Source organism: Anguilla anguilla, chromosome 13, assembly GCF_013347855.1.
Source record: "Anguilla anguilla isolate fAngAng1 chromosome 13, fAngAng1.pri, whole genome shotgun sequence".
Taxonomy (NCBI): Eukaryota; Metazoa; Chordata; class Actinopteri; order Anguilliformes; family Anguillidae; genus Anguilla; species Anguilla anguilla.
The window spans coordinates 1,430,001-1,446,119 of record NC_049213.1 but is presented as its reverse complement, the minus strand read 5'-3'; the positions used below and the strand labels follow the sequence as shown (position 1 = coordinate 1,446,119).

General features: G+C 44.0%; 1 protein-coding gene across 12 annotated transcripts in view; it reads left to right on the top strand.

The window, feature by feature from the left end:
* The window catches only part of grip2b (glutamate receptor interacting protein 2b), a 363,734-nt gene that overhangs the window by 324,775 nt on the left and 22,840 nt on the right, over positions 1-16,119 (top strand). For all 12 annotated transcript variants that reach the window (XM_035389243.1, XM_035389239.1, XM_035389238.1 and 9 more), the window contains exons 13-17: positions 3,381-3,526; positions 5,986-6,066; positions 9,075-9,138; positions 13,347-13,492; positions 15,615-15,759. In XM_035389243.1, the coding sequence (XP_035245134.1) occupies positions 3,381-3,526; positions 5,986-6,066; positions 9,075-9,138; positions 13,347-13,492; positions 15,615-15,759 (582 nt within the window). The remainder of the gene's footprint in view (positions 1-3,380; positions 3,527-5,985; positions 6,067-9,074; positions 9,139-13,346; positions 13,493-15,614; positions 15,760-16,119) is intronic.

The following is a 16,119-nucleotide window of genomic DNA, read 5'->3' as shown; positions in this document are numbered from 1 at the left end:
ATCAGCAGAACTGATTGCACCAACTTGGAGAGAATAACGCTTGTGTCAGTATTAAACAGCAGTCACACCCCAAAGCTGTGCCGGCGTTGCCAGGTATCATTGTTCCCTTGGGGACTGAGAGGGACGTGTCGTTCGAATGGAGCCTCTGTCATCCTGTTTGTTCCCACCATGATGCGGTGCTTAAGGTTAGAGGCGTCTGACTGCAGTCTTACCACCCAAGAGCCTCAGACCAATAGGCTCTATGGGCCAATAGTTTTACACGCATTAGTTTGCATAATTTACCACTTGGGGGGCTCTGAAGTGTTTTGCCCAGGGGTCCATTACTGGTATGATCCAGCCCTGGCTGCAGCAGCCACAGTATCTGCAGGATTTATGGTTTTCTTTCAGTCTGGGTTTGGTAAACATGTTGTGTTGACTCTTCAGCCAATTAAAGAATTAAATTTGACAATTACAGCTGTTACGCACAAAAACCCAGCAGACGCTGCGGCCCCCCTGGGCCGGTGTTTGAGTTTCCTGGCGTAAACGTCGTTGGTCATTCTGTCGAAATCCGGCCCTGTACAGTTTGCTCTCATCGTGGGCCGGGCCACTTTGCTGTCAGAGCCCGGACAGAATGTCCCGCCATCACTGACGACATGGACGGTGTGATTACACACACACACACACACACACACACACCGCAGGGTCCTCTTGCTTCATCTGGCCTTTCCTACTCATTTATTATACATCACCAGTAGCTGGAATGCAGACAAGTGTTTGATATGTTTAATTGATGAGGGGCTTGGCTATCGGGCTCCTCAAACTTAAAACGGCAGGCTCTTTGTACTTCATAGGAAGTCCTGTTGGCAGTCTTATCAAGCTGGATTAGAAGTTTATATTACTTGGGTATCTGGGCCAGGACTGCATGGTTCACACTGGAGGATTTACACACACCCAGTGAGATTCAAGGTCGGGATTTAACCTTGAGCACACCCCAGGACCGGCAAGTGCTGTTTTTAAAAACCTGCCGCCTTTAAATTGTGCCACACTTTATTTTCCCATTAGATTACAATGTTCGGTGCATAATGGGGGTGCCAGACGTCCAGTTTTTGGCTGGAATGTCCACTTTTCAAATTATTTGGACAGGTTTGGTTTGTGGTACCAACTGGGCAGTATAATCCAGTCAGAGTAACTGATGTGAACAGCTGCTGACCTCGTTCGCGATTACGCCTCCAGCTGTGCAGGTTGTGTCATTTTGAGAAACTCTAAACCTGGCAGCCATAGTGCATAACCATTTCTTGAGAAATCCGCTTTTGAGAAATACACATTTGTTCCTTTGACCTCCCTCTCGTGGCTTATAAGACATGAACCTCAAAGAAAAAGTTTCTCTAGGAAGTTTATCAAATAATTTGCTTAGTTGTCGCTAATTGAGCATCATGCTATTTACGTTGGACACAATAAAAAGTGTAGTTCCGGTGAAAGCAAGCATAGATTTATACCGTGTGCAAGAAGCTCGTGATTAGCTGCCATCCCCCCTCGAACCCCGTCTGGCCTCCAAGCCTCTCTGCCAATAACCCCGCCCCCCGAGCATCTCAGACCGTGTGCTTACCACAGGAAAGAGGTGATGACGGTTGGCAGCAATGCTCACCTTGTGTCGCATTGTCTTAATCCAGATATTTGAATATGTGTGTCTGGGCTACAACTATCTGCTAAAAATATTTTTGAACTGCATCAGCATTGCTGCACTCAACAATTTTAGCTGCATTCAAAATAATTTCTGGTTGTTCAGGCTTTCTCTATGTGATCATTTATTTGTCTCATTTAGAAAGCGAAGTGTTTGATTGGTGCTCAGAGGCTGTGACTGGGTCCTGTCTCAGTACAGCACCTGCTGCTTCAGGCAGGTGGCAGTTCAGTGTGTCCCCATTGCTCTGATGCCTATAGCAGAGCGCCTGTACACCAGAGTGCCTGTACACCAGAGCGCCTGTACACCAGAGTGCCTGTACACCAGAGCACCTGTACAGCAGAGCACCTGTATACCAGAGCACCTGTACAGCAGAGCGCCTGTACACCAGAGCACCTGTACAGCAGAGCGCCTGTACACCAGAGCACCTGTACAGCAGAGCACCACAGTGCCTGTACACCAGAGCACCTGTACACCAGAGCGCCTGTACAGCAGAGCGCCTGTACACCAGAGTGCCTGTACACCAGAACGCCTGTACACCAGAGTGCCTGTACACCAGAGCGCCTGTACACCAGAGTGCCTGTACACCAGAGCGCCTGTACAGCAGAGCGTCTGTACACCAGAGCGCCTGTACAGCAGAGCGCCTGTACAGCAGAGCGCCTGTACACCAGAGTGCCTGTACACCAGAACGCCTGTACACCAGAGTGCCTGTACACCAGAGCGTCTGTACACCAGAGCGCCTGTACACCAGAGCACCTGTACAGCAGAGCGCCTGTACACCAGAGCGCCTGTACAGCAGAGCACCTGTACACCAGAGCACCTGTACACCAGAGCGCCTGTACACCAGAGCACCTGTACACCAGAGCGCCTGTACACCAGAGTGCCTGTACAGCAGAGTGCCTGTACAGCAGAGCACCTGTACACCAGAGCACCTGTACACCAGAGCGCCTGTACACCAGAGCACCTGTACACCAGAGCGCCTGTACACCAGAGCGCCTGTACAGCAGAGCGCCTGCATGAGAGACAAAGAGACTCTGGTGTTACCGCTGTCACTCATTTTAACCCTAACCCTCACCCTGTCACTCATTTTAACCCTAACCCTCACCCTGTCACTCATTTTAACCCTAACCCTCACCCTGTCACTCATTTTAACCCTAACCCTCACCCTGTCACTCAGCTCACTGGTCCACCCGTCAGAGCAGGTTTGAGCTCCAGTCTTGTTTTGACGTTTTTTTTGGGAAATGCAAGTCTCACTTAAGTATATGTGTAAGTCAACTTTGGGGATGAATATAAAAAATATAATAAAATAAAAAAGTAGGAATATTTTTGATCTCAGTCATGACTTTTATATGTCAAGCAAGCCAGCACCTTTAGGAACAGCAACATAGCACTGCTAACACTACAGCAGTAAGCCAAGGGGCAGGGCCACTCAGACGCTGTTTCACACTCTCTAACAGCAGGTGCTCCTCAAAGCTGCTTTGCCCTGCCAGTCTGCTGGAGGACCACTGTGGCAGCTCGTTGTACTGTTGGCCAGAAAATGGTTGCTGGCAGAAAATCCAACCAAGAAAACAAAGGGTGACTGTCAGCCACATTTAAATCAGCCAGAGATCTGCGGATAAAAATTCCTCATGTTGTCACGGTTTGAAGTCTGAGATGATGAACCTAATCTTTGATGTGGATTTGGGAACGCATCAGTCTCATGTGTTCTTGTTGTGTCCCACAGGTGCGGATTGCTCCAGGTGGGAGACAGGCTCCTGTCAATCAACAGCATTCCCACAGAGGACGGAACACTGGAGGAGGCCAATCAGCTGCTCCGAGACGCCGCTCTGACCAATAAAGTCACTCTGGAGATTGAATTTGATGTGGCAGGTTTGAGATTTCCTCCTCTTTTCTTCCACACCTTGTGTATATCTGATTTTCTTAGGCTGACAAAACCTGATTGTGATGATGAATTGTTTGTGACTGTGTAGAGATTTCGGGAAATTGAAAATGAAGTAGAAAAAAAATGAAAAAGTAAGTTATTTTGAAATAAGCTTGGCAACGCCGTCCGAGCCCAAACAGCTAAAATAAATCTGCAGTCCCATTGCAAGTTATTTCCGTCCACTATCTAACCTGCTTATTCCTGGACAGGGTCACAGGTGGTGCTGGAGCATATCCCAGCATGTATTAAGTAATACTCCCCGGAGAGGTCGCCAGTCCAGCGCAAGGCGCATACACACCCTGTTCACTCACACACTCATACCTAGGGGCAATTCAGACACTGCAGTTCATCTACCCTGCATGTCTTCGGATTGCGAGAAGAAACCCACGCAGACATGGGGAGAACATGCTAACTCCAGACAGAAAGGTCCCAGCTGATATTCAAACCAAGGACCTTCTTGCTGTGAAGCAACAGTGCTACTCACTGAACTTTAATATACTGCAGCAAAGCTTTAATATACTGTAAAGGGGCAGTGTATTTATCGCTGTATCACTCAGTTACTTTTAATGTACTCACAGTATCAGGCTTTTATCGAAGGCTCTTATGTGATTTCTGGTTCTCCAGCTCTCCCTCAGTGTAAGCATGCAGTGGAACACAATATCCTGCAGATGTTTTGTGTTTCAGCCATGCTGGAAGAAAACTGGTGACTACAGGATACTATGGGTATGGGTGGCAGCCACATGCCATGGAAATGGGTTTAGGTCCATATAGAAATGATTTTGTTGAGATCGGTGTGTAAGGCCTTGACAGGCCTGCACAGAGCCCTGTCTTCAACCCCATCCAACTCTTTGGGGGTCAATTGGAAATCCAGGCCTAATCAATCAATCAGTGCCCGACCTCACTAGTGCTCTTCTGGCTGAATCGAATCAAATCCCTGCAGCAATGCTCCAGCATCTTGTATAAAGCCTTCCCAGAAGAGTGGAAGTTGTTATAGGACCAAGGGGTGGACCAACTCCATATTAATACCCATAATTTTGCATGAGACGTTGGATGTCAGGTGTCCATATACTTTTGGCCATGTAGTGTATATTATGAGTTGGTCATAGTAGAGGAAGTCAGTGAAATTTGGAAAGTCATGGTTTCTGAAGCCCCAAATTTGACTGATAAGGGTTAGGGTTAGGGTTACTCTGAGAGTGCTGGTAGAAGAACATTCCTCAGCTCAGAGATATTTATTTAGAGATATAATTAGATATTTATTTAATATGCTTTTGCGGTACCAGCCCTTGACCATCACATGGTCTCATTTCATTTATGTGGGACATTTCTGAAGTTAGACATTTCTTTCACATTTGGGTTTAACAGCTGGATATTTCAAATATACTTTCCAAACTTTGAAACTGAATGAGTGTCATAGATACGGAGTGTGATTTATGGTTATGGTAGTTGTTTATGAAAAGTATGTATGTAATGTGGTGCATCTGAAGTACAGGATTATAAAAGGATATGACCCATTTCTGTGTTTTCTTTCTGCATACTACGATTGTTATTCATTTGTGTTATTAGTTAACTATCAAAAATCAGAAAGTAAAGAAATTTCACACTGCTACCAGGAAGTTTTTACGTTGAGAGTTATCACTTAGTAGAATGGTTTGCCAAGTCGTGTTGTAGAGCAGAGACCTTTGGAGTGCTGAATATTCTCTAAACTCTAGATATTAAGCCTTGATGGGTTGAATGGCTTGTTTTTTATGATAATACATCAGAACCTTGGAGTTATGGACTGTCAACAGAATGAAGTAGCATACACAATTGTGCCTTTTTAAGCTCATTATTACTGTTGCAAAAATGCAAGCATTAAATCAAAGAAAGCAATTTTTTCATTAAAAATGATGCCATCTACATTGACAATGCAATATATTGGCATTGAGCTATGTTTAGATAAGGTCCAGCTTACATTACATTACATATATTTAGCTGACGCTCTTATCCAGAGCGACTTACACAACTTTTTACACAGCATTTACATTGCATCCATTTATAAGGCTGGATATATACTGAAGCATGCAGGTTAAGTACCTTGCTCAAGGGTACAACAGCAGTCTCCCACAAGGGAATTGAACCTGTGACTTCTAAGTCACAAGACCAGCTCCTTACCCATTTTAATACACTGCACGGTTACTGCTGGTTGTTGATAAAGATAACAAAATCCTATTTATAAAAAAAGGTCCTTAAAATGTAAGCATGTAATTCATACAAACGGGTGTTTTCATGCCACTAACAAACACTTTATAGGTCTACAAAAACTGCAAAAGATTCCCCATATGTTTTTATTAGAGATAGGCCCTCTGGCCATACAAAGCTCTGAACAGTGTGTGTGTTCCCCCTCCCCCCTCCCCCCTCCCCCCCGTAGAGTCGGTGGTTCCCAGCAGTGGAACGTTCCACGTGAAGCTTCCCAAGAAGAAAGGAGTGGAGCTGGGCATCACCATTAGCGGTGAGCCTCTCGGCGAATGCAAATCTGTGCCCCCCCACCCCCCCATCCCCCGACCCACCAAGGGTCTGCCAAGGTTCAAAGTCACACAAAATCACAAATGAACTATGGCAATATACTGGCACCTCCATACATTGAAAAATATATTTTGTTGCATGCAGGGCTGTTGGTAGGATACTTCTCATTAAACTAGATCTTTCCCCATAATCTTTTCCACAATATATTCTCATTATTTTGGTTCTATTCTCACACGTGCTCCTGGCATATTTTTCTGTGTTTTCCTGCTTCTTTTAGCTGAGACGTCTGAGCTTGTTATTAGCGCTGCAGATGATGTGTTCATCACACCCCGAGCTTCTGCTCCCAGCTCCTTTTTGTTTTTCTGCGTTTTCTTCTTTTCCAGCGTGGCATAGTGAACGCCTGCCATAATGCACGGAGAAATATTCGCTCTGCGTCTTTCTCTCTGCTAGACTCTCCCTGCTGCTATTTCTGTCCTTGATACCACACTCTGCAAAAAGCAAAAAATAATAATATCTTAAGTATATTAGTCTTATATTTAGGCTTAATCTTATTTCAGTTATTGTTTGCTAAGTAGGATAAAACGATTGCCAACGAGGTGAGACAGTTTGGCTTATTTCAAGATTTGCCATCTTCACTTGTCAAGAAAAAAGTAACTGAAAGCAAGCTAATATTTTCTACTTGAGAGAAAGAAAAAAAGATTTTAAAACTAAAACACCTGATAAGAGAGTTATTTTTTGCAGTGTAGTGTATAGACTAGACTATATTAGACTCACTTCCCCTTCTGTGTTTTTTTTTTTTTTTTAACACTGATGTCTTTATGATCTGATCTGATCAAGGAGAACAGTGAACAGTCAAGGAGAAAATGAAGTAGTCTGTGTCACAGTTGTGCGAATTTGGACGTGTGAAAGCTTTGACTCTGTAGTTGCAGTTGTGACAGAACAATCAACTGTACAATTACAAACACAGAGGTCATGGTTGAATGTGTTCTTTGGGGTTTGCAGTCTTTATGTAAGAAATACACGGCCACTGAAGAGAACTATACAGTTCAACGTGAAAGTTCAACGTGCTGGGGTCCCCAGCCCTGGTCCTGGAGAGCCACAGGGTCTGCTGGGGTCCCCAGCCCTGGTCCTGGACCCCTGGTCCTGGAGAGTCACAGGGTCTGCTGGGGTCCCCAGCCCTGGTCCTGGAGAGCCACAAGGTCTGCTGGGGTCCCCAGCCCTGGTTCTGGAGAGCCACAGGGATCTGCTGGGGTTACAGAATCAATCAGAATCATATCACATGCATGTTATGTGACAATCTCTGCAGGAGATGGCTCATTTCCCTCTCATGTAGAGGTGAATTCAGTCTTTTTTATTTACTTTGCTTCTTTCATTGCTTGAATTGGTGGCATAAAATTGTGTCACGCGAACGTTAGGACCCAAAAGCAGAGTGGGGGAAAAAACTCAAAACTCCAAACGGTAAATGAAATGAAGATTTTAATAACAAAAACTCAGGAACAAATCAGGGCAAATCCAAAAAACTCAAAAGTTCTTCAAAAAGAAAACAGCAAAACAGTACTTGGGCAGGGCAGGAACTCACGGGTGGAAATACAGAGGCAGGAAAAACATGCGGAAACACACACGCGAAAACACAACCAGAAACACACAAGGATCCAGCACCTGAGTCAGGGAAGAAAAGAACTTAAATAGACAAGACACTAACGAGACACAGGAGGGCACAATGCACAATCAGGCCACAGAGAGGGAAGGGAAAACGAGACAACCAAAAAAAAACAATAATTGAATAATTGAAAACAATAATACAATTAAACAGGGTAAAGGAAGAGAACTAAAAACTTAAGTGCCGCCATCTGGCGGCCCAAAAAGACAAACCACAGAACCATGACAAATTTGTTTTGGAAAGAGGACTAATTATGCACATTATGACCATATTGCTTTGAAGTAAAGATGCATTTTAATTTCTCTAACCCATTTTCTTTTAATGTAATTCAGTTTTCTGTTTTTTTCTGTCTGCTGATAGTTTAACAGATAGTTGGTTGAATGTTACTTAGCATATTTTGAATGGCGAGGCACAAAATCCTGCCATTTATTTAGATGCTTTTCCAGTTTTTCTATATTATTTGCATGGGAGCAAGCTGTGATACTTTTAAATTCTGTAGGACAGTAATTGTACTGTGTAATCCACATACACTAGGCTGTCCCATATGTTAAATAAGACAGTAATGTTTGACATGGTGGTGCTTTTTGCTGCTCTTGGTTCTACAGTATGGTCGTTATGGTCAGCTTTTCCCAGTTCCCTTTTGGCATAATTTTGGCTGTTGTGTTCAGTGTTTTCTCCCGCTGGTGCTGTCTGGCTGTGGGGCTCATCCAGGATAGACCACCCAGCTCTGCTCGAAGTCATGTGTGGGAATTTTTCATCTGGGAACAGGGACGATAGCCCTGGGCAGATCCATGAGGTATCCTGGGATGTGCGATTCCTGAAGCAGCGTTTGTGGAAAAATACTTTTTCCCAGGCTATCTGCAGTCAGGGGTCATTTTCTCTGGAGAGCTGAGGGATGGGCCGCTCGTTGTCTCTCCCAGCTCACCTGGAAATGCCTCGTATCAGTTAACCTCTTTTTTATTAGAGGCCATACTTCCTCTCCTGGTCCGCTGCTTTTCTCTCTCTCTCTTTCTTTCATGAAGCCGGGAGCAGTTGACTGCTCTCGCAGTTTTAATTAATTAAAAGTGTTACAGACTTCAAAGAGAGTTACAGAAATAAACCTCCTCCATGTTTTAAAAATGGATACTGTCTGCCTTTTGACTCATAACATCTTTCTCATTGAATCACAGAGAGATTAGTTGATTAAGGATGTATAATTTTTTTATAACACGCAAGCTACATATGTAGTATACATATTGCAAATACAGTGTTTATAGGTGTTCATGTCTGTATTTCTTGGCTTTTGTATGTGTGTTTATGTGTGTGTAATTTTGTCTCTCTTCTGCCCCCGAAAGCAAGCAAGAAGCCAGATGAACCGCTGATCATCTCTGACATCAAGAAGGGAAGCATGGCACACAGGTAGGGATGAACCACTGATCATCTCTGACATTAAGGGGAGCAGGACACACAGGTACGGATGAACCGCTGATCATCTCTGACATTAAGGGGAGCATGGCACACAGGTACAGAGGAACCGCTGATCATCTCTGACATTAAGGGGAGCAGGGCACACAGGTAGGGATGAACCACTGATCATCTCTGACATTAAGGGGAGCATGGCACACAGGTAGGGATGAACTGCTGATCATCTCTGATATTAAGAAGGGGAGCAGGGCACACAGGTAGGGATGAACCGCTGATCATCTCTGACATTAAGGGGAGCATGGCACACAGGTAAGGTCAATGGCACAGAACTACAGAATCTTCTACTGAAATTACACCCAAGGATCTTGATGCTATTATAGCTTCAATTAACTCAGCTTCTTCTTCATGGGTATTGTTCCCAGAAGACTGCTTCAAGATTTATTTGCAATAGTTGGTCATTATGTTTCTAAGATTATTAACTGAGCACTGTCACCAGATTATTATTATTATTATTATTATTATTATTATTATTATTATTATTATTATTATTATTAGCCTGTGTGATCATAAAACACCAGTTCCCAGCATTCCTGATTAAAGTCAGAATTTAGAGAGGGATCCTTTTTTAGAAGTTTCAGAAGGTTCACTGTGAGAAGTGGTGCACAGAGGCTGTGCCCAGACATACCGTTTCTGTTTAGGAAATCCATCACAAGAATCAGCTGTATGGAAGTGCAGGTGGGGTAGCGGACAGAAAACAGGCACCACACAAGCCCAGTTTTGGTTTGTGTGTTTCGTGGCACAGACTGTCAGGGACCCGAATTCTTTGATCAAAAAGTAAAAAACTTGCCATCACAACATCCCTTACATTCTGGATTGGATTCGGGACTGATGACCTACATGTAGCAGCAGTGTCCTGTTCCTCTGTCCACAGGGGTGGCTACTCACGCTGTTTAGAAAGATACCCCTCTCTGGAGCAAAGACATGCTCAATGATCGTGACGATGATCTCTCTGTAATGACCCATCAGAAGTAATGATGGACTTCAACCTTGGCTTCTAATGGTTTGAGTGCAAAAACTGACCCCACATCATTACAGAGCTATTACAATCCTTCACTGCTGTTGGTCCCCTACTTGTATATATACACATGCATATTAGATGAGCAATATTTATGTGGAAATTTACTTATGTACATGTCTTATTTTGGATTGTGCATAGTTTATGAGCTGTTTTTGTTTTCTGGTGGGTGAATTTATATGTGCTGGGCAGGATTTTATTATGGTGGAGGAATTGCTGACTAGGGTGGTGTAATGGACTGTGAATGAGCACCTTTCCAGTTTCAGATAATTTCTTGAGCCATAGACAGTGTCTGACCACAACCGGGCAGTACATTTTTTAAAAAGGACAAAAAAAAATCACAACCCATGATTTCATCTGAAAAGTATACCAACTAGGCAAGAAAGGTTTGGAATAATTATTGTAATACATTCTTAATTAATGGGGTTGTCTTAATTTATTTTACAAACATAAGCAGAAAGTGTCTCATTTTTTAATTCAGTATTTGCTTGAGCAGTGGCCTAATGAACAGTACTCACGGTGACAATGATGGTTTTAAATGTCTTGTACTTATCAGGCTATATAGCCAAAAAAGACAGATGTTAGATCCACCTCCTGGCTCCGTATGTAATTGTGCAGAAAATGATTCCAATAAAGCTGTGGTTTGAATAGGGGCTGTTTTTAATTGTTTTTTTAACCAGTTTTAGTTGGAATTTGACTTGGAATCTGGTGATAACACCCCAGTACTATTACAAAAAGGATCTTAGTTTAACCCCAGAGCAAAAGACAAAAGCAGAACTTAAAACAAACTCCTACACAACCACAGGAGATTACATTTGTCTGCAGCAGTTTGCATAGAACATTCATATTTAATGTTTATTTTATTTGATGAAAATTTCCATGAAACAGGGAGCTTGTGAGCAAGTGTGTAATTGGACTATCATACACTCATCGATAGCTTATCATTTTAATTATAAGAAAAATGTATACATTATCAAAAATATTCCATTACTTATTTTAACAAAGATTTCCAGAATGAAAAGTTGAAGTTATGAAATGTATGCTTCACATGTGATTTGGGGAGTAAGTGAACTTGGTATTTGAACAGAGTGAGTCTGGTCCAGGCAGTACTTCAGGACATAGGCATAAACCTGAAATGACAGACCAAACAAATTAAGCTACTATTGTCAGTCAAGTGTAATATATAATAATATCCTTGCATTTATATAGCACCTTTCCGAATGCTCAAAGTACTTTACAGTCAGGGGGAACTCACCTCACCCACCACCAATGTGTAGCACCTACCTGGGTGATGCACGGCAGCCATTTTGCGCCAGAAAGCTCACCACACATTAGTGACGGTGGAGAGGGAGAGAACATATTTTAGCCAATTAAATCTGGGGATGATTTTGGTGGAAGTTTGCGAGAGCTAGATCTTGGATTTAGCCAGGACACGGGGGAACCCCCTACTCTTAGCGATAAGTGCCGTGGGATCTTTTAATGACCACAGTGAGTCCGGACCTTGGTTTAACGTCTCATCTGAAAGACGTCATCCCCATGGGGGAGGGTAAAATTAAATTTATTAAGTAATGTTAAATTTTCAGTGCACCCTAATTATTCTTTGTATTTTGCACTTTTCAGGTTTGTTCTATATTGTTTGACTTCGGTTCATTCTGCTGTCTGTTTCAGAAGAATAATATTTACACTCCACGGATTACAAACGTCACTTGAAGTTTTTATCATAGACAAAGAAATATGTATAGTTTTAAAAAGACCTGATTTTCCAAAAATAGATTACTCATGAGGGTTCTCATCTCTTAGGTTGTTTCCATAAACTATGGGCACTGCTCTATCAGAGATCCCTGGAGATTATAACCACTCATTCATATAAGCACAAACATGCTTTATTGAGCACTCTGTAAGCATTCTGCCTTTTTTATTTATTTATTTTTTTTATGGTAAAAAATTATCCCGGTTGTGTCCACCAGGGAGAGACAGTGTCCACTCCATCATCCTGTCCTTCCAGCTCAGAACATTGTAGGATCTGTTCACTGTCTCCTTCCTTATGAAGTCCATGACAATGCTGGCCTAATGTATGTGTGAATTAACACTTACTACCGGGGACTTGAGTGTGTACATTCTCTCTATCTATATTCAAAACATACTATAAGAGAGAACTTGTCAGTTAGAATTGTCAATTCTTTGGCATTGAATACTATTTCTTACAGTAGTGGGCACTGTGTATTACTTATTGCTTGCTTCCATGTTTAAGCAGGCTTACGTGATGTGCTAGGGCATGACTCCTCTGAGAAATTCAGCGTAGGGGTGTCAGAATGACGCAGGGGGGCTCCAGTTCTGACTCCAGCCCGGGTGCTGAAGGGAGCGTCAGCAGGAAGCACGTCCTACGAACACGTGACAGGAACGCTGTTTTCCGTGTGCTCACCGCACACGCGTGTGATGGAAGGGGCCAGCTGTCAGTCCTGCAGTCCTGTCTGTGTTCACCACGGGGGCTGTCAGTGCTGCGGCCTGTCTGTGTTCACCACGGGGGCTGTCAGTGCTGTGGCCTGTCTGTGTTCACCATGGGGGCTGTCAGTGCTGCGGCCCTGTCTGTGTTCACCACGGGGGCTGGCTGTCAGTACTGCGGTCATGTCTATGTTCACCACGGGGGCTGACTGTCAATACTGCGGTCATGTCTGTGTTCACCACGGGGGCCGGCTGTCAGTCCTGCGGTCATGTCTGTGTTCACCACGGGGGCTGGCTGTCAGTACTGCGGTCATGTCTGTGTTCACCACGGGGGATGTCAGTCCTGCGGCCCTGTCTGTGCTCACCACAGCTGTGTCTGTTTAACCGTCTCAGCCTCGGAGGACAGAGCTGAACAGCACTGCGTGTTGCGTGTTACTAATACAGCCTCCTTACCAGTTACCATTAGATTCTCCTTTGTAAAAAGAGGGTTCCTTAACAAGGAAAGAGATACAGTATTCACATCCTAACTGTCATTACCCTGCAGATATTGTTAATATATTACATTATTTTAACAATATATATAACAATATAATATATATGCAGCTATGGCTTATGGAAAGTAACTCTTTCCCTTTTACACTCTGTCGCTCTCTCTCCCTCTCCCTCCCTCCTTCCCCCTGTTCAGAACTGGCACACTTGAGCCAGGAGATAAGCTGCTGGCCATAGATAACATCCGGCTGGAGAACTGCTCCATGGAGGACGCGGTGCAGATCCTGCAGCAGAGCGAAGACCTGGTCAAGCTCAAGATCCGCAAGGACGAGGACAACTCCGGTGAGCAGAGCAGCGACAAACTCAGCTGTGCGGCCAGACCAGGCTTTGGGTCTGTCAACTCAACAATCCCCATTCCAGTCACTGTACAGTCAAACCAGGGTTTCGGTCAGTTAACAGCCCTGTTCTGGTCACTGTTTGGTCAAACCAGGATTTGAGTCTGTTAAAAATCCTGTTCTGGTCACTGTGCGGTAAAACTAGGGTTTGGGTCAATTAACAACCTCGTTCTGTGTTTCAGTTTAGTAAGTTAGTTTAAAAAATCAGAGCACGTATTTAAAATCATGAATTAAATGGCAATTCATTTCCTAAGTTGAATTGAAATCGAATTGATATAAACCCCAAATAAAGCCTCAGGCCCTTTGATGGGGGGAGGGGGGTGGCTGGGAAGGGGGGGGGGGGGGGTCCTAATCATCAATATTATTTGCAGAAGTCTAGTCGAGACCTACAAATGGAGACTTAAGCAGCTGGGCCACCTGGGTCTTATTCATGAAGACTGTTCTTAAGGTTGGACTTAAATCATGAGAACAGCTCTTTCTTAGAGCAAAAGTGTAACTGCACTCACTGATTGACAGTTTAGTTTAGCAGCCGTTGTGTTCTTGAGTTATTATAACGTTTCACTTAATGTTCATTTAAGAAGTCATGAGCTTTGCCAGATACTATGGAACACGCCCGGGCCCCAGGGGCAGGCCCAAACATGGCAGATGTTATTGTTCCCACTTCTCAGTATGAGTCTGTCTGGTTCTGGGCGGTGTGAGAAATGAAAGAGAAACACACACCTTTTCTGGCAGACCGAGAGAAAGGGCACACTTTCTGTTTCCTAGAAGTCATAGCCCAAAGAAACTCTGAATTCACCCTGAGAATCATTTTTTCATAGCTACACATTTTCTTATGGATGACCGTGACTACAGGAGCAACAGTGGTGTTAAACATGTGGTGAATTCACACTGTGTGTATTTGTCGCATCGAGCGCTTCTGCTGTGTCCAAAAACAGGATGAGAAGGTTCTCCTGATTTCCAAACATGACCTGCTTGCCGATGTGCTCTGTGAACAGTATCGCATAGCTGTCGCTGTGTACAGCTCAGTTCAGCTTTCGTGCTTTCCTTCCAATTATTCTCCAATTTTCACTGTAGTAACAAAGCGTGTGGACTCAATCAGGGACAACACCAGCACATGCTACAGGCCTCCACGACCTAAGTCCTAGACTCCTTGGATTTGAGTCTTGCACTGTATTGCATTCCTATTGGTGTACTGTGTATTATATTTTACATGGTTATAACCAGCCTAAATAAATTGTTCACTCCAGACAAAAACCATGATTAAAAATGGTGCTACTGAACTTTTGTTCCTGAGGGCTGAAGTGTCTGCGGGTATTTGCTCCAACCATGTACTACACCACCAGATTTCACTATTTTACCTCCTTGGTTCGGACAGTAAGCTCACTAGTGAAATCAGATGGAGTAGCCCATGGTTGGAGCGAACACCTGCAGACACTGCGGACCGCAGGACCTGGAGTTGAGTCGCCCTGATTTAAGGCCACAAACATAATGTGTCTTCCATATTGCATTTCTGATTTGTCACACATAATACTTTGTCCCACAAAAATAAAATATGCTCAAGAAAGTGAGTCTCACCCCAAACAAGAATGAAACTTGACATAATGCCTCTCCTTTTTCCTCGTAGATTCAGAAAATTAAAGGTATGGATTCAGAAAATGTTCCTAAATGTACTTAAAATTGTAAGAATGAATCAATCACCATTACTCAGTATTTCTCAGATTCAAAAGGCACTAATGACAGGAGGATTTCTGTCTAAATGGCACCATCACCAGGGCCAATGTGTTTACTCACGTCACCAGTGTCTGTGGTAAAACGTTTTATGTCTGCAGTTATTTATTATAAAGCCTGAAAACACAGAATTGTGAACTGGCAAACAGGAAAAATGTTTACGTCCCTCACAGATTCCTGTAAATTATTTAAGCGTTGGTGATGGAGGGTAATGGAGCCACCCTCATCATCCCTTCAAACTGTGGTTTGGTGGCAGGAAATGCAGAACTTCCCTATAGTTCTGAGGGTAAGGCAGAAGACTTCATGGTATTTAAATGTGTATGATGTGCCCCCCGCCCCAGATGAACAGGAGACCTCAGGCTCCATAATCTACACGGTGGAGCTGAAGAGGTATGGCGGACCACTGGGCATAACCATCTCCGGCACCGAGGAGCCCTTCGACCCCATCATCATCTCCGGCCTCACCAAGAGAGGCCTGGCTGAACGGTGAGCCGGCGGCCTCTAGTGGCGAATCTGCAGAATTGCATTTCCACAGGCCCCTGTGAGTCATGGACCAAGCGAGCGTAGCGTAGCCTGTGTTTGGCGAGGTCTGTGTTTTCAGACCGGGTTGCGACATTCGGTCCGAATCAGATTATCGTTAATAGCCAGGTGAGGATCAGGTTGTTCCTCATTCTGCGTGGGTCTGTTCCCGTCCGCCTGTTCCGATGCGTCTGAGCTTGTTTCGGTCTGGATTCGAAACGAGGTCCTGATTCAGCTAAAGCGACTGCACCCCTGCACCCCTGCCTTTGTTCTGCTGTGTTAGCAAAGCGACAGAAACAGGGATAGTGTTAGCACAGACAGCCCTTA